General features: G+C 41.7%; 1 protein-coding gene across 2 annotated transcripts in view; it reads left to right on the top strand.

The window, feature by feature from the left end:
- Window positions 1-24748, top strand: part of nr6a1a (nuclear receptor subfamily 6, group A, member 1a) — a 93002-nt gene that overhangs the window by 51820 nt on the left and 16434 nt on the right. The window contains exon 1 of one of the 2 annotated variants that reach the window (XM_070964028.1): window positions 15621-15730. The exons of the other annotated variant lie outside the window; for it this stretch is intronic. Coding sequence (XP_070820129.1) covers window positions 15715-15730 — 16 coding nt within the window. The 5' untranslated portion in view covers window positions 15621-15714. Of the gene's footprint in view, window positions 1-15620; window positions 15731-24748 lie in introns of those variants that run through there. 2 annotated transcript variants of the gene reach the window in all.

The following is a 24748-nucleotide window of genomic DNA, read 5'->3' as shown; positions in this document are numbered from 1 at the left end:
GTTGTGCATCAGTAGAGACACAATGCTCAGCGGCAAGAGTGAAATAGATGTGTAGCCGCCGCACTGCATTAGCCAGGTGAGCTAAATGGATAAACAAAACAGGTCAGGTCTGAGCTTTGAAGCGTACACTTGGCAGTACAAGCTGGGTTCTGTCTGGTCAAGTCTTACAGATGCAGTACAGGCTGGCTCTCAGAATCTAGCACCACCATGAAAACCTTTTTATTTAGTGGTTTTCATGTAAGGGAAGTGAATGGTAAAATGAATACTCTAATATCCAATTTCCACGAAAGCAGATCTGCTTTAAAACAGATGAATGAAGTCCATTTCTCAGGATCTTTCTGTATCTTCACAATCCAGCACTCAGACAGGTAGGTATGTGCCTGCACTGATTATAATGTATGATTATCACAGTGATACAGGCTCAGGGGCTACAGCATGGAGGCTTTTCACATTCCTGTGTTCCACCTACTGCAGGGAAAAATGCTCCTGGGCAAACCTTCCTCAGCACTGTTTCCTAATGATTCTCCCTGTTTGCTTTAATCCGCTTGAAGTATATGATGACTGGGGTTTACATTTCACGCAGTGTCAAGGACGTGGAGAATTATATCGATGCTCAGATATAGTGCATAACTGTTAGAGGGAAATGAAATAGGCTGCATGGGTGTTGTTCTGTATGTTAAGGTTAGAATGTGCAAACTTTAAGATAATGTAGCACCATATAACCAGCTCGAGAAAGCTTTTAAATGTGCTCTTTAATACCAAATTCACATTTAGAGTAAGTATGTCTGTGGCACCAAATCCACAGATAGACAGTTCAAAGCCATGAAAAGTGTCGTATGTTTTAAAAACAGACATTATGTTTAATTGTCAAATTCAGTATCACTGAGTAACAATTCACCAGCTACAAAAAGAAAAGCCATGGTGAGGATAGCTGAACTTAATTTCTCAATGAATGGTAAAAATGAAAAAACAAACAAAAAAAACTGCTACAGCAACAGTTTGTCCATTAATCAATTAGTTCATCAAAATAAAATTAATCTGCAACAATTTTGTTCATCTTTCAACTGTTTAAGAATAAAAAGGCAAACATGTCATGGTTTCCTTGGTCTTGCGTTACAGTAAATGTGATATTGTTGGGCTTTGGACTGGTGACATTTGATGATATCACCTTTTGCTCTCAGATATTGTGATGAGCATTTTGATGTTTTATAGACTAAATAATTGTGGAGAGGAATCACAAGTCAGTCAGCTGAGTCGGTTTTTATTTGTATAGAGCAGTATCACAACTCACAGTCTGCCTCAAGGGGCCTTTCACTCTGTACAGCATGCAGGGATCCCGCTCTCTCTCACAAACACGCAGCAGACGTCTTACAGAACATACCAACAAAAAAAATCAGAATGTGTAGATTGTAAAACATAAGTGGAGTAGAGGGGATGCAGAAGCATGTTGATCAGCTTCAGGTGTCACCAGATAGGCATGACCTGAGTGACATGACTCCTCTCTGGAAAAACAGGCCACACAAGAATGTCACTTACACGGCAGTATGTAGCTATTTAGAGTTCCCCATGGAAAGTTTATTAAATTTGAACAGATTTGATAAGAGTTGGTTAGAAAAAAAAGATGCTCATTGCTTTTCATGTGCAGGTTAGTAGCAATGAGGTCAGATATTCTTGAATCTTCCTTTTCCTCTTTGGCATGTAAAAACAGCAATGCGCACTTAAAATTCAAATCTTTTGAAATGATTTCCGTGCAATTTCACATCATGTCACAACCTGAATGGCACGCCTTTCACCTCAACCTGCAAGGTTGAGGTAAGACAGCCAATCAGTTACCTCTGTCTCCACACCGAAACCAGTGCGACTGGCCTCTCCTGGTGTCCCTGCCTCCCTGATTAGAGGTCTCCTCAGGGCGTAATGACAGAATTGTGTTCCTGTCAGTTCCTGCTGCTCAGAGTGGGCTAATAGTCACGTTAGCCCACGCAGCATGTCATTAGCTCTCCACCCGTAGCCCAATGAGGAGCAAGTCTGTCATTTCAAGGCTAAATCACAGGGCAGGCAGGCCGGAGATCACAGTCACACCGGTGTTCTGAAGATCCAGCGTTCCCGCCCACCCTTCCTCGCCGCACTTAATATACACTGACTTACACATACTGCATTAACACGGAGGAATTACTGCGACATGGACTAGAAGAGCAAATGGAAGTCAAAGAGAGACACTTTGATCGGTTGCTGATACAGAGATCATTCCATCAAAATTGTAATTTGAAACACACTGCTCATTTCTGACTGTGATCGGATGATTCATGGTTATCACTTGGATGATTAGCAGGCTCGCATAGCATCTATCAGAGCTTGGGCTAATCTGCTTTGATTATTAGCCTCTAAGCCTTCCTTCCATGCTGGGCTTGTTGAGTACAGAGTGATGAGAAATTACACTCTCCTCATATTTGTATTAATCTATCTGTGCTTACTTGTCAAACTGATAATTGCGTCGCCCAGACAGATCTCCCCTCAAAAATGCATTTGCAGTGTTTACATTCCTTCACACTTGTGTGTAATATTGCAGCGTATTAATCAATTATTGTAGTCTTAATACTTAGTTGATTAACCAAGTTATTTCCTCTCAAGTTCAAACCTCTTTTGCATTTGTTTAGACTGGCTTACAAGCAGGGACGGACTGACCATCTGGCATACCGGGCATGTTCCCAGTGGGCCGACGTGCTATTTGGGCCGATAGTCGGCCACTTTTTTTTAAAATTTTAAATATTGGTCTGACCAGCCCATAATTTTGGGCTATAATAATAATAATAATGATAATAATTTCCCCTCGTGGACTAATAAAGGAATACTGAATTGAATACCAGACAGTTGATCAGCGGCCCAATTGACATTGGGCTGGCCCAATCACATCGTTAAACACCAACTGCTTTCGCTTTGGTCCTGCTGGTATAATGCATTCAGCAAAAAAAAAAAAAAAAAAGTCAGCGCAAGAGTTTGTTCATAACCACCGACCGGCCCTCAACACAGGCTGGTCTGCAGCCCATAGGTTATTTTCTTCATTGACACGCGATGAGGCTCATCTCGCCCAATCATATCATGAAACACTTCCCCTCTTTTGTGTCGGTAACGTAATCTGTTAGGATCTTTGAAAGTGGAGAGAAAACGAAAAAGAGGTGCAGAGAAACTGCGAGACAAGAAGAAGCTGCTCTTCAAGCCAACGCTGCAAAATGCGCAAAATTTCTGATATGTTTGCCACGTAAGGGCCTTCATCAGCTTCCGTGGCCGATGACAGTGGTGCTGGCGACATTGAACAGGGACATGCAGTAAAACCTGCAGTAAGCTAGACGGCTTTCCTCCTTTCTGACAGGATTCCAACACTCCGACACTGACTCTCTCTCTCTCTCTCTCTCTCTCTCTCTCTCTCTCTCTCTCTCTCTCTCTCTCTCTCTCTCTCTCTCTCTCTCTCTCTCTCTCTCTCTCTCTCTCTCTCTCTCTCTCTCTCACACACACACACACACACACACACACACACACACACACACACACACACACACACACACACACACACACACACGGGATGATTAAAGAGATGACTTCACTAGCATCCCTTTTCCTTGGTAAGTTCACAGTTAATATAATGCATACACAGATCCTCTCATTCTCTTTCTATCTGTCACACACAAACAGGATGATGTCTTCTTTTTTAAGGATGTGCCCAAGTTCACAGGCCTTCTTTATTCAGCACTGCTTTGTCTGGAAAACAGTGACAATCAGATCAATCAACCATGTCTATTATTTCTCTTTCTCTCTCCCTCATTCATGTCATCATCCCTCTTAAGTTTTCAGTTTCTACACTGCTATTTTTCTTGAAGATTGACCAGTAATCAAATCACTCTCTCTTTCTCTCGCAAACATTCATACACAGAGTTCAAAGTTCATTCAGGAGTTCAGCTACATTCATCCTTTTGGACTGGGTCAGTTCACAATTTATTGAGTACTACTCTTGGAAGAGTTAGCATCTGATCCATCATTTCTCATCTCTATTCTTTCTCTTTTCTTCCTCCCTGAAACACATAGGCACACCCAATAGGATGAGTTCTGCTTAAAGATCCATTACTGTGATGGAGTGGTGGAGTATACTTTTTTGTAGTGTTAATAAATTACACCTTTTGGAAGTATTTAATGTGATTGATTCCTGGTAACTCATTGCATGGCTTAAGGTACGTGGCTTTAAAGAGTTGCAGAGTTGGTATACACAGTCAAGAGACCGAAAAGACCGAAAAGGTGTGCGTTGTCAAGTTTGGTGGGCCGGTCTCGTCCAAAATGCCAGGGCTGATTTTTTGTCCCAGTCGCTACTGCTTACAAGGGTCTGTAGGCCCAATTAAAATCCTAAAGTAAGTATGTTAAGCTAACCTTAAAACAAAATCAAGGTAATTAACAATGCTACATGTTTGAAATCCCCAAATCTATGTGACACACAGTGACAACAGCTACAAGCAGAAATCTCCTCTTCAGCTGGGTTAAATTAGATGCAGGTGTTCAGTTTCTCACCCTGAGGGATGCTGGCTTGGCCTGGCTCTTTCTGCTTCTGCTACTTTGTGGTGTTCTACCCCATGTCAGCGGTCATGCACACCATTAAAACTGAAATACGTCTGGCCGTGATATCAATCTGTATGTTGATTTTGAAAATAGAAGACTCTTGAAGACAGTGAAATCAGAGTGGAATACAATAACTACTGAACAGGCTTGGCATAAAGATCAGCAGCCTGTATGAAGCATCTGTTACATGTATGCATGCCATATCTGAATCGTTTTACCCTGTTTCTCTGCACAATAAAAACTTCTGCACATTTTACAGCTTATTGGTCACAGTGGGCTTTTAATACCAACCACAACTTGCCCTGCAGCTGAAATTTCATGGGAAATAAGCTGAGCACGATATATTTAACAAATTTTCAGGCCTGTGGCTCCATAAGTAGATAAGAAGTGGATCCGTTTTTGATCCACGTGAGCCAGATCTTAGCAAAGCTGTGGGTCGATCCTAGAGTCAGGGGGACGAGCTGATAATTATGAGCGAGCGTGACCGCATTATACAATGCAGGCATATCTTTACTCAGCGCCATGACCTTCTCCGCTGAGATTTGCGTCTGCCTAACTTTGCCCTTTAGTGGGGCATGTTGTGTAAGTGATGGGGCACAACGTGAATAACATTGGTATTTGCGCAACAGCCTGTGCTGAGTGAAGAGCTAACTGGAGCAGGAGAATGGCGCTGTTCGGCGAGGTTCACGGCTGTTATTCCTACAGGCCATGAGCGTGAAAGGAGCTAATGCCATCTGACAGTTCTGGAGCAAGAAGAGGAGGGCTGGACAGAAAAGGAGGAGAGAGAGAAGAGAGCAGGAGTGGGGGGTGTTAAGAGATAGAGTGGGATGGAGAGGGGGTGGGGGTGGGAGTATATGGGGGGTGTTGGATGAGAGAAATAGGGGATGAGCTAGATATGGACAAAGCAGGGATGAGGAATATGGGAGGGGAAGGGCTAAAGAGGCGATACTGTAGGGACCTCTATTGTTACCCGCTGCAGAAAATGGCCTCTGAGAGCCATCGCTTTTAATCAGTGTGACATATTAAAAGTCCAAATATCCCAACATTTTCTCAAAATACACACATGAAGTCTAGGCCTCAAAGCAGGAGCGGAAGGTTGGCAGTCTCTTAGTCTTAGATACTCTATCAAATACTGATCAGAGTGCAGCAGATCCAGTCTCCCCTGTGCACTGTGGGACAGAGGCACTCTTGGCTGCCATCTTGAAAATCTGCCTTTGAGGGAATTTCAGAAATACTCTCAAGGCATCACACATATCTGCCCGGTGTTACTCAAAAATTTGGACATGGCTGGCCATACTGATGTAAGATTTTTGTTTAATGATTTTTCAGTCATAAAATGAGTTGTACTAGTACAAAACGGACAGACAGGCAAATGATATTGAAAGAAGGAGTGGCAGTGAAGAGATAGACGGCAGACAGATGGAGGGAAGAGGGAGTGGGAAGTGAGGTGGGCTCCCACTGTAATTTGACAGGCTCCAGTCCCACTCAGGCTTCAGCAGCAGTTCTCTTGAAGGAGGCGTAGCAGACACCCCGCTGCCAACCTAACCTGTCATTACCGACATGGTAGGAAGACACAGAGATTCCACGTCTCGTTGTCTCATCCTCCTTTAACATGCACGTTCAGAGATGCCAGATTTACGTCCGATTGTGGCTTCATGGCATGTGGAGAGAAAATTGTCCTCAGATCTGTTGACTTCATTACACATCGACGCATGGAAAGTATGAAAATGTGCAAATTTCTAAGCCTGCGTAACAATTCTTGCTCTAAGTACTCCGAACACGAAATCCTTTGGCAGTGGTGTCTTACTCATTTTCGATATTATGTCACGCTTTTCATGTTCTGTTTCACATTTATTGTAACGTGTTGCTTATAACTGAAGCAGTGAAATGCTGAATTTTGTACATCCATGGATACTGCAAAAATCCAGATGATGCTCTATAGTGTTTTTATATCCCACCAGTAATTTTTAACTCCTGTGAGGAATATTTCTAGTATTAAACGAGGGATTTTTTTTCACGACTGGGCTCATTAGCTCAGGTGTTGATGCTGGCTCTTATCAATAACTGTTCAGTTTCAATGAAATAGAGAGGGGGAAACCATTGGAGAGGCTTTTCCCTGGCAGCACTGATAAACTTCCATCAGCTGCTGAGTGCACAGGCTTCATGCCAGTGAGGTACATGAGGTTTGGGGTGGGGTCTCTGCTGCAAAGCTACCTCTAAAGCCTGATTGTAGTGGTTTTGTTTGGGCTTGCCTGCATTTCTTTGATCTGTGTGAGGAGTTTAACCACATTTTGAATAATTGTACAGCTAGTCTTTCAAATATTTGTCATGGAGCTAGGATTCTCTTACAAACATAAAGTCTCAGAGAGCCATGAACATCATTTTCTCTCAAAATGAGCATATGGTGTTTTGTAACACAAGCTCCATACTTTGGCTTTTGAACGCCGGAGCTAAATCTATATTTTGATCTAGAATTGTCAGCCGTCGCTGGAAGAGAAACCACTTCTGTTAACAGAAACCAAACAACATCAAAGGTGGTGTTGGTTGTTTGGCAGCAGATAAGACGATTAGGAGTCAGAGCCCCCTCAGCACCCTCCATCACTAAAGCTGCTGGCCCACATCTATAGATAATAATGGCTGCCCTGCTGCCTCTGAGGTCACACATTGCTCCACTGATCAGCCTGTTGGTATTTGGGAGTGAACAAGTCAGCTCATGCTGCTGACTTATCTGGCTCTTTGTCTCCTCTCAGAGCTCACAGGGGTCCATGTTTGTATGATACTGCCCTCTGGTGGGGATGTGTGGTACTGCCAAAGCCCATAAACACTACCACCACAACCTTCTGATCGAGTAATGATGCTGCATTCATGACAGAAAGGAATGAGTGAATTGTTGGAATGACGGCTTAAAATTCAAACTTGATTAAGGCTGTTTACAGTGAGAGAAATCAATTACCACTAAAACCAACACATGTTGAAATTGTGCAAACCTGTGTTAAACAAGGCTGATTAGTAGTAGGCATAGTGAGTGAGTGAGCCTCATGGCTCCAGATTGACAGAAAATATAAACTGAAAGGATTAAGATGACACCTGTATTATTATTTATTGTTACTGTATTATTGACAATTTTTGAGGCCCTCACCAAAATAGTGTAACGTCCAGTTTCAAGGATTTCATTTTTAAGTTTATGTTGTGTTTACAGGGTTTATATTCAGAAATACATTTTTGTGTAGTTCAATTGCCACAAACACCTGAGAGTGGAAAAACTCAATGAGGGCCCCAAACTCTGGGCTCCTTAGCCGGTTAATACTTATAGTCTTTGATATTTTTCATGGATTTTGAGTCTAATTTTGTCATATAAAAACATGGGTTTGCCTCATTGTAGTGCATATAACAGTTCTGTGAGACCTTTGTGTCTTCCTGTGTCTGACTGATATGTAGTATTCCTAGAACATTCCATAGGTCATTAGACAGCAGGAACACTAAAGACAACCAAATAAGAAGTGTGACAGATGAGAGATGAGGACACATCCAACCTAAAGACATTTGAATCTATCTTGGATGTATATCTGGGTGTTGATGTTGCATGGTGTATTTTTCTTCCTCTCATGGATAACTGGCTAAAATTATACTTGGATAATGGATATTTTCTCCTGCCACAGCAGAGCTGGATATCATGGCATGTCATCATCAGGGTTTTGTCCCTCACAATCCATGAGCTGTTTTTTAGTAACACCATTTTGTACTTACATTCAGCAATCAGAACAGAGAGGACCATACAGAGAGGAAATCAGTGTAGGAGAGACCAATTTCTCCACAAAGTGCGATGTACCGACAGGATGTGGGTTTCTCAGTAAGGGATGAAAGGAATTCTGGGAGATCAGTCACTGAAGAGGTAGTGGATCAGGCAGGTTGGAGGGAGTAGGTATTAAAAAAGTCAATTATAACACTTAATCCCAGAATAAGTGGAATGCAGTGAACATTCCAGGCTGGTGAGATGTGAGAGTGGATGAAGATGTGAGGGGGGATGTTCCTTTTAACATCTGCGCTGTAGGAAATACTATGTAACTTTGTCATGGCAGGCATTGTGACATGTAGTAGTAGGAAAAGTACAGGTGTTAGTAATAACATAAACATCATTCAAGTGATGACAATATGACAGTGAGCTGGTTTATTATTTGTGCTTTTCCTAATGTGGCATGCAAATGTCTTGTGTGAAAAGACTTATTATTAAAGTCACAGATATCCAAACAAGGTGGTGATACTACCTGTCAGTTTCATTGGTGAGTCCTTTCAGTCATCCTCTTCATTACCTCAATGTGCTGGCAGTTTTATATGTCACTCTCATGTCTGAATTATCCCACGGGCCACTTTTCCATAAAGGTCAAGGCACCAGTCAGAATTCACTGCTGTCACATCAATAGACAGACAGACAGCAGCAGCAGCAGCAGCAGCAGCACCATGTTATAGACCAAGAAACATAAATGTGTGCCTTTTTCAGCCTCTTAAGAGCACAGTAATACATTAAACATTTAATTACCATCTCTTATGCTTAAAACAATTTAATAAAGACCAACATACAGTGAATGAGGTCATTTTATGTAGCAGAGGATAAACGAATGTCAGTTCAGTCTATAAAACCAAGCACTGTCAGAATCTGAATTTTCACTTTTCATTTCTGCCAGCTTCTTACAGCTAGGCAAAGTGACCCTGAAAGTTGGCCCTGGCCTAACTTGTACTGCAGCACAACAACAGGTGAACACAAGTTTCACCTCGGGGCCTGATAAACAGGTTAATCAACCCTGTCCACCAAAACCCCCTATATTCAGTGTGTAAGCAAATAGGAATTCAGTGAAGTTACAGCCATGTTCTCATGTTTTTCGCTGCTTGGACTCTATAATGAGCAACAGGGCTGTATGTTATTCTGATTAATACAGAGTGAAATAGATATAGAATTTAGAGTATCCACTAGCATCATCAATTAAGGTTTATACTGCAAAATAAATGGCATCATTGATGTAACTTGTGAAATTACATAAAACACTGTTCTTTAACAGATAGATGCATCTTCTCACACATTAACAACAAAGTCTTAAATTTATCAAACAGAAATGATTGGAAACAGAAGAGCAGAATCTGTTCATAATTCCTCTCTGTCAGAACAATTAAAAACATGATGAATGGCTATTGAGGATGGCTCGTGTGTGTGGCTGTTTTAGTGATCATTAACTCCAAGATGGTGGTCAGGTCACCTCAGTTTTATTTGCCCTTTGGAAGTTAAGCAGAGAACAGCTGCATTGATCTGCTGGTCATCAGTCCTCCAGAAAGCAAATGCATCCAGGGGATGTAATGTGGGTCATTGTAAATCTAATCTGCAGGAGTGGACACGACCCACAATGCTTAGGTCATCTCCTGTACAGCTGTGATCACCTCGAGCAATCAAAGCTCTGAGTTGTCCTGACAGCAGAACAGCCTGAGATCAGCATCATGTGTAGACAGTCCCTGTACATGGTGGTTCCCAACATTTTTGGCTTGCGACCCCTTTAAACAAATTAAGTTTGCTTGTGGCCACCTCATCACAGGTTATGGCCATAGTTTGGATAGTTTGATTTCTTTTCTTCATTTCAAGTGGCCCAAAAAAGCGAGAACACAAAAGTTATGACTAAGAACTTTGTGTGAGAACATTTTTTTTCTCTTATTTTTTGATCATCTTATGACCCTTCAAGTTTATCTTGTCCCCCAGGTTGATAACCACTGAATTAACTGATCTATTGATTGCCAGAAGGATACTCTGGCTATTTTTAGAATTGATCAATCGTTCTACGAAAGAAAATTGTAGACCTCATCAATTCCCATAGGGGAAAAATTCCATTATCAATGCTAATACTGTTCTGAATGGCTTTATGAGAGCAACCCCTAGTACTGACATTTTTCTTAGTTGGTGATGATTGAACTTCAGTTTCCAACATTGTCGGGTCACTTTTACTATAGCAGTGCATTAATGCATTTTCCTTACTGACATTTTTTATTTGACATACTACAAAATGAGATTGCACAAGACTCATACTCATGAAAAGTTTTCCTCAGAAAACCACAACTGCATGTCATCTAATTTATCAGGAGCAGAAATCCAAGTGTTTTGGCCAACACATTCTCACACCTAATCTGTCACATACAAACAAATCTGTCTCCTGGGTGAAAGTCCTGTGCTTGACCCATCCAAATACCCAATCCTCCTACAGAGGGAAACTTTGTCGGACTCCCCTGCACATAGAGAAATGGCGCTAAAGGGATACCCAGTGCTTTTCAAAGTGACACTGAGGGGTCCTGACCAAGTCTCCATGTGTGACAACTTGTTCCTCATGTTTGCTCTCTAAAGGACACATGATTGAGAGCATTTTTTTCTATAATGAGACATTCTTGAGGATTGTCTTACTGGCCTTCAGGGGTGGTCAAGTGCTTTGGAAAGGTGTGTGATCCTTCTTTCAAGAAGGAACAATGATAGTTTCTCCTTGAAGCCTGTAAAATACATTGCTGCCGTGGCTTGCTTTGGGGAATCAGAATGTATTTGGAGGAGAAGAAGGGCAGTGTGGGCTATTCCTGTTTCTCTTCAAGCTCTTTGTCTGGAGAGTCGAGAGGTTTGGCCTGTGTGACAGTGTGTAGCGGGGGGAGGGGAGCTCAAACAAAAGAAATGCCTTTTGTTACTCTAATGTTTAGGGAAATGCAGAAAACAAGCCACACAACAGCTAATACGAGCTGACATTGAATCAAATTAGCATTTTAGCTAACAAGTTTGGCTTATCTAAAAGGGTTTTGTTGCATGTGTGTCAGGAGCAGGAAAGACTCGAACACAAGAACAAACATACTGTATCAGGAATGCTCAGGCTGCTCGAGGCTGATTTAAGATCACATTTTCACTTCAACACACTTCTCATGTCCAGGGATACAACAATATGCTTTTAGGAGTTCAAGTCTTTTCCTCTTCTTTTTATTACTTTGGGGGTCATTTTATGTCTTTGTTCGATAGTGATAGAAGAGAAATGAGATGGAAATCAGAGGGCAGAGATGCAACAAAGGTCCCTCACAAAATTCCAACACAAGGACAGGTTGTCCCTAAATTTCAAAATTTTAATTTAAATCAGGACCTGCATGATCATAGAAGAATAAACAAGATGACGAAATCAGACCAGACAATTTGATTCAGTTCTTGACACTCTGTTTTTGCCATTTCAGTCACTACCAAAAAGTCTCAGGTCCAGTACCTTCCCCTAATGCCAATATAGATGTTATGACTTCAGTGTTGGTGTTACAGTTTTCAGGTGTTATTCATTTGTCCAAAGTTGCATAGACAGTTCCTAACACTTATGATTGGCATGTCTTTGAAAAGCTGGAGCAGCTTTCTAAAGTTAGCTTCATACTGATCATTGTGATCATTGTGATTAATGTTCTAATTTTATTATTTATTGAAAAGAAAAAGATGGTTCTTTTTTTAAAATGGTGCTCTTTATTTTGGTACCAAATTCTCCAACAGCTGTAATATGGCATAGGATTTTTATTTGAAAATCACATCCAACAACTGCAATCTAACTCAACTATCTATGTATGTTTGCCTCTTGTGCTGACTGCATTTACAAATACAGGCTCCCCACAGGCGCACAAATCAACACCCTGAGAAACGGAAACCTACAAAAGAAAATTTCAAATGTGTCAATGCTTCAATTCAAAGTTATTACTTAAATATAAACATATTATCAATAACCAACATCAGTAACCACAATCAAATACACTTTTTATTTAGCAAGGAAAAGGATCTAAAAATGTGTTGAATGTGCATTTTAGAGAGCCTATTCAATCTTATCAGGCCTCAGGCCCAGTCTCAGGTAGCACCTCCGGCCGCATGACAGCAGATAATCAGCAAAGCGTCAACATTGCAACTGACTTCAAGGTTAAAGGCAATATGGCTGATTATGCTGTTCATCTTTGCCACATGGGAGGAAAGGTGCTAAGGTCAAGGGTGACATATGGCTCCCCGCACTCCCTCCCCCTTGCAGGACTCAGGTTTGATTTCCTATTAGTATAACTGGACTGAAAATATGTCAACAATGCCGGCTTCTGAATCTGTTGGTATGAGGAATGTAATGGTAAATAAGAGGCTGGTTGAACTATGAGAACTTCTGTCATGATGATTATTATCGGCTGGAGGAACACTAGTATAATATAATAATATAATAGATAATAAGGTCATCTGCCTGTATTAAGTAGGTTTAGGTTGATTTACTCCCCGGCCGTTAGCTCTTGGTGAACTGTAAAGAATTTTATTGCTCAAATCTGCGTGTTAACATGTATCCAGTTACAACACTTGGGTCATGTCCTTCCTTTAAGCCCTGCCTTTGACACAGTGACATATGGTAGCAGACTCTTATTAGTGTAAAGTAAAATGGGAGATGGTGAGACTGCCTTTGATCCCACCAACAGGTTACTCGTGTCTTCATATTTCTACCTGCTTACCAACTCGGCCGACATGACAGCTCAACTGCTGTTTCTTTGGATCCCCTGGAGCCCAGCGGCACGTCTCAGTTTTCTCTCTGCCTGTATGCATTCACATGAGCTATCTCTCTGTGTTGCATTTGAATGTGAAAAGCTTCTTATATGTGACTTAGTGCAGCCGAGTCATTAGCATTCACATGGGGGGTTGGGCTGGGGGTGGGGGTTTGCTGCTGTGAGAGTGAACAAGTGGCATTAGTAGGGCGGAGCTTTAGAGAGGGTGGGCTGGGAGATTGGCTGGATGCTTAGGACAGGCTTTTCCACTGTAGTGTGAGGTGAGGGTCAGGTAAAGAGGAGGCTGCTGGGTACACAGAGCATCAGGCTGGCCAGTAGAGTTTAGGGTGTGGCACACTGGTGAAACACTGGACGCCTCTCACTATGGTCCCCTAGCCAGGCCACTGGAGGGAATGAAGGAAGAGAACCCACTAGATGGTAAGATATCTCTGTAGCTCTCACAGGTTTAAGGATGAATCATATCAGAAATTTTGAAATATGGATTTCCTGAAAGGTGAATCTCAATTGAATGGCCAGTGATGTCAAAGGTGCAGGCAGGAAACAGAAGGGTCTCTTGAACCATGTGTTTTTAAGGGCTGGGTTATGTTTGCTGGTTGTTTCTCTCCAATATTATTTGCATTATGTTACCAGAGTTTCAGCAAAACTACCAAAACAATCTTACTTGTTACCTTGGGACAATATAAACAAAATGAGAAAAAAATGAAACAGGAAAAAAAGAGAGAGATAGTACTGAGGCTCAGCTTCAGGCCTGTTTTTTGTAAGATGTAGACTGAGGGTCATACTGTACTCACAATGACTTCTGTCATGTTTATAGTCAGCATAATATAAACATAATATAATATTCAGCATAGGTTTTCATTGGAAAACAGCGTTTCCAACGAAAAATCAGAAGCTATTCTATGAACAGCAATATAAAACTGGAAACTGGAAAAAAAACTGGAAACTGGAAAAATCAGTCAAAATCAGTAAATCCTGACACTGGAGAATACATATACAGATGTTTGCCATCTTTCTTGACAATGATCAAAGCAATATTTTTTTCTTTACATTATTCATTAGACTTTATTAAATAATTTATAGTAGAGACATGGACACAAAACATAGGGATGGACTTGTTGACATGCAATCATAGATTGCATAATAAATAGTAGATGGAGCCACCATGATGTCACCCATTGGTTTGAAGCCTCATTTATTATGACTGTCACCATCTTCATCCCTAAACGGGACCATAATTTACACAATTAATATTAGACTGTGTCATAGACTTGACTGAGACTAGAAACTCCTCCGGAAAATGTTTTATGAGACAGTAAATCAAGATTAGTTTCTCATAAGCTTACGTAGAATCTGACCTCTTCTTACAAGGCCCTCGCAGGCCATTAGAAAGAATGTAGGTTTAAGGCACTTCACTTTTCATACATGGAGGCTCTGTCCACTATTCATATTGTCTCTCCATGCAGTGAAAGACCTGGACAGGATCATAACTGGGACACCTTAGTGATATGGTATGCCTTTTAAACCACTAGACCACCAAGATTTCCAGTTAAATTTCTGTTGACCCACTAAATGACTGATCATCAAATTGTTTTTGGCACTAATGTGAAATCATTACTCTAAATCTGTACCTTGCACCACATCATTTACACTCCTCTCAGTGTGCTTGGTTTCCAGCACTGCATGACCAGCCAACATCCACAAATGTTTTCGAATTTTCCCTTGCGGGACTAATAAAGGAATATTGAATTGAAACATTATCGTGGTTAAGAGATCAAACAAAGTACATATTTCAAATGTGACAGTAAGTGTTAGCAAATATCATTGACAGGACATTAGATGAGCCAGGACAGCATTTTATGTTGGGGGAATGAAACATTTTGGACATCCCTGTTGAATCACTGAAGCACATGCAGATCTTGCTGGTATGACTCCCACATAGAGGATGTGTAGGAACAAAAAGTAGTTTCCTGAAAAGGATCCACCTCAGCGCTTCTCTTGGTCTCAGCTCCTTCGGCTTTCCACTGTGCTCAGTTTGTAACCAAGCAGGTTGAGAAACTTAAGCTTTAACCTTCTTCCCTGTTGCACTAAGTGCTTCAATTAGTTAATGTCTGTGTGTTTTGTCAGCTTGAATCTGTGTTTATGCTTGGACATGCACTTTGGTCCTCCTCAGAAGTGCCAGAGGCATGGTTGAGGGGAGGGGAGGCTAATTTAGGTGAGAGCTGGGAGGGGGTAGTGGGGAGTAGTATTGTTGAACGGCAGCAAAAATAGGACTATCAGTTCCACTCAGATAACCCCTAGCTGTCATTGGACCTCAAGCCAAGCGGTGACCCCGGGGCTTGAACTCTGCGGTCATGTGACCAGGCAGTAAAGTGACCAGTGCTGTTGCTTAGCTCTGGCTGTGGTCAGAGAGGGGCAGGCTGTCGAGGAAAGAGGTTGCAGGGAGAGAGAACAGAGAGAGGCAGAGAAAGAAAAGATAGTCATGAGGCGACCAGGCCCAGTGGCTTTTCTTTAGCCGAGTCCAGCGTGAATGGGGTCCAGGCAGACTGGGAGAAGCATGAAATGGATACATGGGAAGGTAAGGGAGGCTACCAGAGAAAGCTTTTGCTTAAGCTCATAATAATTGTATGAGAATAGAAGGGGAGAGTTGTGAATAATGACAGAATGTATTTAAACTGCATTCTGATGATGTAATATTTTCTTTGCGTGCATGTTTTGTTCGATGAGGCTAACTGCTGTTTCTTAGACCGCATGTTGCTTCACATTTAAGCAACTTCTGCAGTAAGGTATTTCAGAATTATTCTGCCTTGAACTTACAATAATGAATTCAATGAAAATATTGAAAAATAGCACGAGCAGATACATGTTGCTCCAAAGAAATTCTTTGTGGTTAGAATAAAGAAGTGGTACATTGCTTCTAGGTTGGTGCTACATTTGTTCGGGTTGGCCCTGTATGCTGAGAGTTGTTAATGATTCTCAGGCCATGCTAATGAGCAGAGATATCCCAGCTTTTCACAGTGTTCCCTGCGATCGATGCCATCAAGTGCTTTGTTTATGTGTGTGTTATGACGTATCTCAGTGCAGTGCTTGCACAGTGTCCCTCCATATGTATTGATTTTTGGGATGTGGCTGAGGTTTGTACACAATCACCAGCGTTGCTATGATGAAGATCGCCCTGCTGGGCCCAAAACTAGGAGTACTTTAACATATTGTTAATCCCCTCCTCTCCTTTGCCCCTTTCTTGCTTTCACCTTTTTATGGTGTTTTGAATCATGATGTAGTTTCATACAAAGAGCACCTTTTCAGTGTGTGACTGTTGAGTGGGCGATCTTTCCTTGAACTTGCTGATGGTCTCCCCAAATTGCTTGAAGCCCATCACTCTTTTGTTGCTTTGTTTGGCTGTTTATGTGAATGATCTAAAATACTAGAATAAAATAACCTTCTTTTGGCAGTTTTCGCATCACATCACACCCCTCCCTCCCTCCCACCCACCCCCTCCCCTTGTATTGCAGGAATTTGGATTGTGATCCTTTCTCACTCTTCAGATATAGTCCACATGGCAAAGCAAAGTGACTCACCAAATTGCCCTGCACCGCTCATCACTGCTGCATGTCCTTTGATAAGCATTTATCTCTCTGTGTTTATTGATCGTACAGTTCACTCAAATCACTTTCATAGGAACTTGCTAATCCTCGACACAAAATCGGCGCTCAGGGACTGTAAACACAATTAATGAATTACTGGTGGTATGTCCTTCATTTGATATTTTCCTTCAAGGACTTCAGTGGCATGTGGAGTAACCATGTTACTGTATTCGTCCCCTCCCCCCTTATGTTAATCCCCTAGCCAGCAGCCATGTTGGTTGTACTCCAGCTAAGGGAGGGTTAACTCCACTTCCACTGCTTTAAGTCACTATATTGCTTTTCTCAGCAGGAAGTCCTTCTGTTTTGATATTGTTCTGTATTTTAGAAAGAATGCAGTAATTCAGAGGAAAGAGCTGAAACAAAGCACAAGAGGCAAGCAGAGAGAGAGAGAGAGAGAGAGAGAGAGAGAGGGCAGGGTGAGAGGTTGTTTATTTGGATGTAGATGCAGGGGACAGAAGCCGTGTGAAGATCAATAGTAACAGTGGGGGAGGTCAGGGACTCTTGTGACTCCGTAATGCTAGCCTATAAATAACGAATGACAGAAGCCGCAACACACACTCCTTTTTCCTAATTTCACTGAAACGTATCCATCTCCCCAGCCTTGTCAAACCAGACGTCAAGTCCATCATGTTGCAGATCTTTGTCTTTAAGGGGTGTGTTATTTCAACTGCCCTGCACCCTCCCCCTTGCACACAAACCCTCACACAGGATTGAACTTATTGGATGCGCTGCAAATGCATTCCTTGCTTACTTTCATGTAACGAGATGTCTGCTAAACAGAAGATACGGCACAAGATGTTCCACATTTTTAATGGTGGACATTTTGCAGTATTGTGGTCCTTCCTGCATGAAAAATATCAGTGGGAATTTGTCGTGCTGGCTCTGTGGAAGTTCCCCCTCCTGTCAATACAAGGGAGACTCAACATTCACTAACAGCACTTTGTGAGTGTATCGCTAAGCCTGGGCTGTAAAACTCACCACATGGTTCATATCAGCATGTCCTGACCCTACATTAAAAATGAGCTCAGGGCCAGGGTCTTTTTAGCAGCATTTTCATCTTCTGTGAACCAAGGAACAGGTTTAAACAGTGCTTTATTGAAGTGTAAGCAATGAGCATGTATTACACGAAATCTATCCCAAAAATAAATGAAAAAAACACACCAACTTTATTAAAATAAGTAGTATTACTAAGCATGTTTTATCCATTAACATTTTTCAAATTGACTAAAAATATTCAGTAGGCCATGATATTTCTTCACTACTAATATTTATTAACTGACTGAGTGAGTGACTGAGTGACTGAGTGAAGCCGTTTCGGTCATAAAACAACATGAAACCAATGCTAAGCTTGCCTGTTTTTTGGTTGCATTGGTAACCATTTCTCTGACACAAACTGTGTCAAACGATGTTGAAAATAGCAATATTTCATTCCTTATTTAAATAAAAATACATTTAAATGTAAAGAAAGCTGAGACAGTGAGCCAGACTCGCCACATTATTTAACAAAGTAGCATCCCATGTGGCTCACATTAGCATAACATTAATATGTAGCCTGTCTTTTGTATGGTATTACTTAATGCTAATGGTTTAGCCTCTAAGCGTGGGTGTATATTATCAAGATGGCAATGTCAACAAGTCACTATTGTCTCGTGGATGAGCCCAATCTGCAACTGCATGCACGTAACTTTAAAGATTAGCATCACAGTGTGGGCTGCCAGGAATGCTGGATCAGAGTCAAGGAGGGTCCTCAGATGCCATTAACCCCTGTCAATGTGTTAGATGCATGTCCATGTACATACCAGTCATAGTTTAGGGCTGGAATGCTTCCCTCTTTAACCCCCAGGTAGGAAAGATAAGTTTCAGAGGAGAAAAAGAGATATGCGGAGAAGAAAAGGGGAAGAAGAAAGGCTGAGAGAGAAGGAAAGAGGGAGGGTGCCAGCAGCGGAAAAGTACAGCAGATTCCTCCAACCCCCGCTCCCTGTCTCAGCTGGGCACGATTGTGATGGAAAGCCCGAGACAAAACCTGAAGAGAAAACCCCTTCAGAAGCAGCCCTTGTTGCTCTGTCAGCCTCTCAAAAGGCTGTTTTACACCATACATCAGCCTTTGTGCGTGCAGGGTGTGGACAATAGGGAGATTTGGCCACGATACATCTCTGTTCTCAACATGATGCAGCTCACAGAGGGTCAAAGAGATGGTGAAACCTGGGCACTGTTTACTCTGCCCCAGAGGACAGCATGAGCACGTCAAGCTGCAGCCTTTTTTTTTTTTTTTTTTTTGGGATAGCACTCAACTGATTTCAGTCTCCAAAAACCATTCTCCTTGAACATTCAACCTCTTTTCCTCTGCATGAGATGAAAAGACTATTCCTTATAGTTCCTCGTGACAGGCGATGCACACCTCAGTGAATCAGCTGTATTACAGTGAACATTTGCTGGGACATACTGGGAGCAGTGGAAAATGAGAGCCCTGTTTGTCTTTGCCATTGACAGGGGCTTAAAATGCTTGACTTGCATTTCCTGGTTTGCGTTAAAGTTTGGAATGGAACCCAGGCTGACCCCTGGGAAACAATGCAGCCTTTAATGGGCCTTGGGGGTTGAGGTTGTGTGTGTGTGTGTGTGTGTGTGTGTGTGTGTGTGCGTGTGCGTGTGTGTGTGTGTGTGAGAGAGAGAGAGCATCAAGGGTTCCTGCACCCAAGTTAGAGAGAGAAAACAGAGGGTGGAGTTCAAGATGAAGCAGTGCTTTTATAACTCCTTATCATCACCTTGTGGTTCTCCTTTTTATGACACTGAAATCATTCATTGATGAATTCATCTGACAAAACAGCCTTTCTGTTCTGATGAGAAGCACTACACCAAAAATGCAGAGTGCTCCAATCTAATTCAGCATTGTTACTTAATAGTGGGAACATTTTTCAGGATGCAGCCATCTTAATCATGAATTTCACTACTTTACTTTGCATTTCTAAGTAGCTAAGGTTCAGATATCCTTCCTGCATTTCCCACAATGCAGTTGCAGTGTCATGAGGCAAGACATCATAGTAGTAGTACTACTCATGATTAGTAAACTGACCTGCATGTTAAGATTGGGGCAGTTCCCCTAAATTTTCTCTGCTGTCTTCATCTGTCAGTTAAAGTAACATCTGCTGTACTTTCAAACATATGTCCCTGTTATGGAAAATGGAATGGTTCCATTTTGTCTAAACTTGACAGGGCTGTAATGCATCAAGTAGCTATGATTACATGATCTATGGGCCTGTGTTCCTCCTCACACACTTTCACCAACTACTGTCATGAGGGAAGAGGAGCATTCAACCAGGCTGATGAAATAAGACTGTTCAGCTGAGGACACTGATTATCCTGAGTTGATTTCTGACCATGGGCTCACCTTTGCCTTAGTAACCCTTCTAGTAAAGTACAATGTCGCCTCTCAAATACATACCTGATGATGTTGATTTTCATATAATAGATCAGATATGTAGAAATTATGATGTAGAAAATGTTATCTAGCTATGCAGAAATGTCCAGGTTTTCTGCCTGTCTCTAAGACTTCTTCATCCTCTCCCAAAACACCAGAAGTGAATGGAATTTCATTTATATTGCCCATGTACCAAAACCAAACAAACAAACCCTGCAACGTTGTGTCCTGAAACAATGGCCCAGTTAATCTGGATAATCCACAGACCCTGTTGTGAATAGTTTTCAGTGTAACTATGGTTTACAAGGTTTTACATTTTTCAATTGTGAGCACCACAAATGAAATTCCATCCTTTGCCATTGTATTGGCGTGGAGGCAGAAATCTCATGGATGGATATCTCCAAACCTACCACAAGGGAGAAGAGAGAAAGTGTGGGTTTTTTTTTTTTTTCGTAATGTGAGTGAACTGACCCTTTAAAAAATGCACAAGATGTCATTGTTTCATTTTGGCTCTCTCTTAAATCTTTATCACACTTTGGCAGTGTTGCATGTTAGAAACGTTATCAAACTGCCACAGACTCAGGGTCAAATAAGCTGCAGACAGAACCTTTACGGGGTGAAATTCTTGTGTAAATGTGATGAATATTTAACTGTCATCTACAGGCAGCAGGGGGAGGAGTCATAGGACGTGACAATCTGAGATCAAGTGTGTGAAGGTGTGAATCAGCTTGTTTATATGGTGGCCATGCACTTGAAAGACAGGGTGATAGATTTGGCAAATAAGCCTGAATGAAGGCAGCTAATAGCCATTGTGTCTTTACCCCATTGAAGGAAGTCAGGCATTTCACATAGGGTGGCCAGTGAAATATATGGTTTTAATGTGTTCTCTGAATGGGCACATGGGCCAACAAATGGCTGGCTGAGGAGGTGACTGTCATTTATTTGATCTTCCACATGTTTTATGATGCTGGGGTCCATCATATGGCCTCATGTAATGTCTGCTTACAGTAACATCATGGTTAAGTGTAATCAACCTACAGTAAAAGGATAGTTTTCAGAATCTTCAAAAAGAAGAGGGAACAACTGCCTCCTGTGAGAGCAGTCTGGCCGTCCAACAGTGTGATTTGAACAAATGAATCTTAAGGATTTAACAACCATTATTTTGGAGGACCTCCCCATTGTAAGGGTTCAAAGGATTTCAGTAGAATGTGGAAAATGATCTAACATGTTATTTTTTTGATTGAAAGTAAGATTATAAATGGCATTTGTCTGACAGAGATAATTGTACCCATAAACACAGAGGTACATACTCAGCTACACGTTCATTAATACAGACTGTATAATATATTGGATGCTGTTGCTGTCTTGGGAAAATCTCCAAAATGTAAGCTTTTCAAAAGAAGCAACCTTGTTTAATCTTTGACACAGTGACTATTTGAAATAATATAGTTTCTTAAAACCATAGATATATGAACATAAACCCACAAAACTCAAAATAAATCATTTGTTACAGGACATCTATGAATCCCAAAAAGCAAATCCACACATTACTTGTGATCTTGTGCACCTTCATGAAGGTATTTCTTTTGTTTTAAGTACTGTAGTGTCTATAGACAACAATTCCTCAGCCATGATTCTGATTATTTTTTGTCCTTTATTCTGATAATGATGATTGCATTATCAAAAGTAATTTTTCAAACAAAAATACCAAAGGTTCCCAATTCCAGTTTCTCAAGTGTGAATTTGTCTTATGTGATAGTAAAATGAATATATTTAGGTTATGGACAGCGCTGGTGGACAAGACCAAAAGCTTTATCAAGAAAATAACCTGTAGATCAATCAATAATCAATCTTATTTTTTGAATGGTGGAACAGTGTCAGTCTTCTCTGTATCTAGGTCACATGGTGTGCTCTTGAAGAAATCACTATATGTAGAGTCAACAGCAGTGAGAATATTTCTCTGACTGTAGGGCTTCCTCTCAGAGTCGTCTTAACCTCTGTGGCGGATAGAGTTAATCACCAAAATAGTTAAATTCTAATCCCAGGGTGGGTTCACCGTGTGACGCCCCATTGTCTCTGTACAGTATGGCTGCCTCTACAGTCTTCTGCAGGCAGCAAATTTAAACCTCACACCATTTAAATGGTAATCTGTCTCTGGGTCTTAGAAGTCCTCTATTCACCATTCATTATCTGGAAGAGGCTTTATGCCTTGTGCCCCCCCACCTCCTTCTAATTACCTTTAGTACATGAACCCTGCAGCCCACTCTGAAAACCCCCTCTCTCTGGGAGGCTTAGCTCTCAGCTCAGTCACATGCCTCTGATGAGCTGGCCTTTTAAATTATATACACACAAAAAAGCTTAATCCTGATCATTTGAATATTAAAGATGATGTTACTTTGGTCTGTTTATCGTCAAAACATTGCTCATTCAATGAGTGATGGTGACTAGGTCAACCATTGACAACAGTCACAATATCAGGTTTCTTCCAGGCATGTCCCATGACATACACTGTGTGTGTGTGTGTGTGTGTGTGTGTGTGTGTGTGTGTGTGTGTGTGTGTGTGTGTGTGTGTGTGTGTGTGTGTGTGTGTGTGTGTGTGTGTGTGTGTGTGTGTGTGTGTGTGTGTGTGTGTGTGTGTGTGTATCAAACATTCACTGGTTTCAGCTTCTCAAATATGACAATTTACAAGCAATTTGAAAAGAACATCACGGATGTCAATCAATCAGTCAGTCTGCAGCAATGTGGTAAGGTAAAGGTGACCGTGCGTGAGTCTTTGTCTTCTCGTGTGTGACAGTATCCGTCCTGTACTGCGACCAAGGCTTAAACTGAATCAGCTGGTGGAGCATTTTAAAGGAGTAGTCCAAGCAATCTTCCTCAGTACACCAAGCGAACAGATACAGCAGCAGGAGTAGAAATCCTGCGTGCAGTCAGTCAGTGTGTTGCTCTACACTGAGCCATGCAGGAAACCTGCATGTCTGTCTCCATTATTGCTTTTCCAATCACAGAATCCCTTAGGAGGGTGAAGGTCCCACCTGTGTGTAGTGCCGCTTGTTGCATTACACAAGAGTCGCACATTAATCAGATGTCCAGGTTAATCTCCAGGCTCACCAGACAGCATTAACCCAGCTGGACAGCTGCCTCAGACCTTTATGTCTATTTCATTCTCCCTTTGTGGCTTCACATGTGCAAGCCCTTTAAGAAAGCACACATGCTGCTGTCCACATTGTGTTCACCATGACCATGGCCTCTCTTTAGTAGAAAATTACAGCTCTTTACGTCAGCCAGCAACCAGTGCTTGTGCTTCCTCTTCAGCCTGTGATCAGAAACCTTTTATCTCTTGCTCAAACATCAAAACAGAAAGCTGGCCTGTAGTGTATTCAAGAACAGAAAAATCAAGTTGTGAGTGTTACACATTTCTATTTGCTATGCAACCAAATGTTTGACCGTTTCCAAGCCATGTAGTAAGAGCTGCTTCACTTTAAGAAACAAAACTGCTGAAATTGGAATTTAACAAGTCTCAACTGAGGTAGAAAATATATTTAACAAGGGAAAAAAAACATTTTTTTCGTTGTGCATTGTTCATCACGTTCCCTGCTGTACACATCTCCCTCCACGCCTGTCCCTGTGCACTGCTAAAGCTCGGGAGGAGGCGTCACAGAATCCAGCTCTAGTTGTCCATTGACCAACACACATGAAAAAAAAATATTTTTTCTTGATATTAAGAATAGGATGGCTGTTGCTGATGCAGATAGTTTTGTAAAGCTGCAGTTCTGTTGAAGTTAACAGTCCTTTTGATACAACCAACAGATGAGGTACTCAGTGTTTTGTCAGGACTTCTCTTCCTATCAGGTTGAGTGAACCTGTAAAAGAAGCATGTAGACCACCACTGAACTCCCTGTGAAACCAGCACTATGGAGGAACCTCCATCATATCAGACGCATCCCCATGTTGTATCAGTCTAACCTCTATCGGTCCTGATATGTTTGATCCCAGTTGAGCTGAGATACAGATCAGCAGCACGCCACATTCCTGCAGGCTTTGCTATTCTCTGTAACCATGGAGTCCAACCCATCTGCTCTGCGGCTATTAGCGGGGGTTGGGTGGTGGAGGGCTCCTTGGTGTGTGCGTGTGTGGGGGGGGGGGGGATAAAGCTTACCGCTGTGGACAGCAGAGAACGCGCTCCAACTTAATTCTCAGCTTCCTTAGTGAGTTTGGTTATGTGCATTATGTGGCCTGGAGGTAGATGGGGGATTAAGAGATGATTTTCAGCAGCTCTCTCAGATTGCTGTCTTTACAGTTTGAAAGCACCTTCATGATTAGCAAAGTAGCTTCACAAGGAAGGTCCTCAGTAGGATCCATCTCTCATTGATCCTCTCCCCACCTTCCTTGTCAGATACAGTACACATGTTCTCTCACACCTCCAAAGTCATTTCAAACCAGTATGTAAGACTTCGGCCCATTTCCTTTCTCGCCGTCTTAATGTCTCATTCTTTCATGGTCAGCAGGCTGTCAGCCAGCTTTAGAAACCCACATCATG

Source organism: Chaetodon trifascialis, chromosome 6 (assembly GCF_039877785.1).
Source record: "Chaetodon trifascialis isolate fChaTrf1 chromosome 6, fChaTrf1.hap1, whole genome shotgun sequence".
Taxonomy (NCBI): domain Eukaryota; kingdom Metazoa; phylum Chordata; class Actinopteri; order Chaetodontiformes; family Chaetodontidae; genus Chaetodon; species Chaetodon trifascialis.
This window is presented reverse-complemented; position numbering and strand designations above follow the sequence as displayed.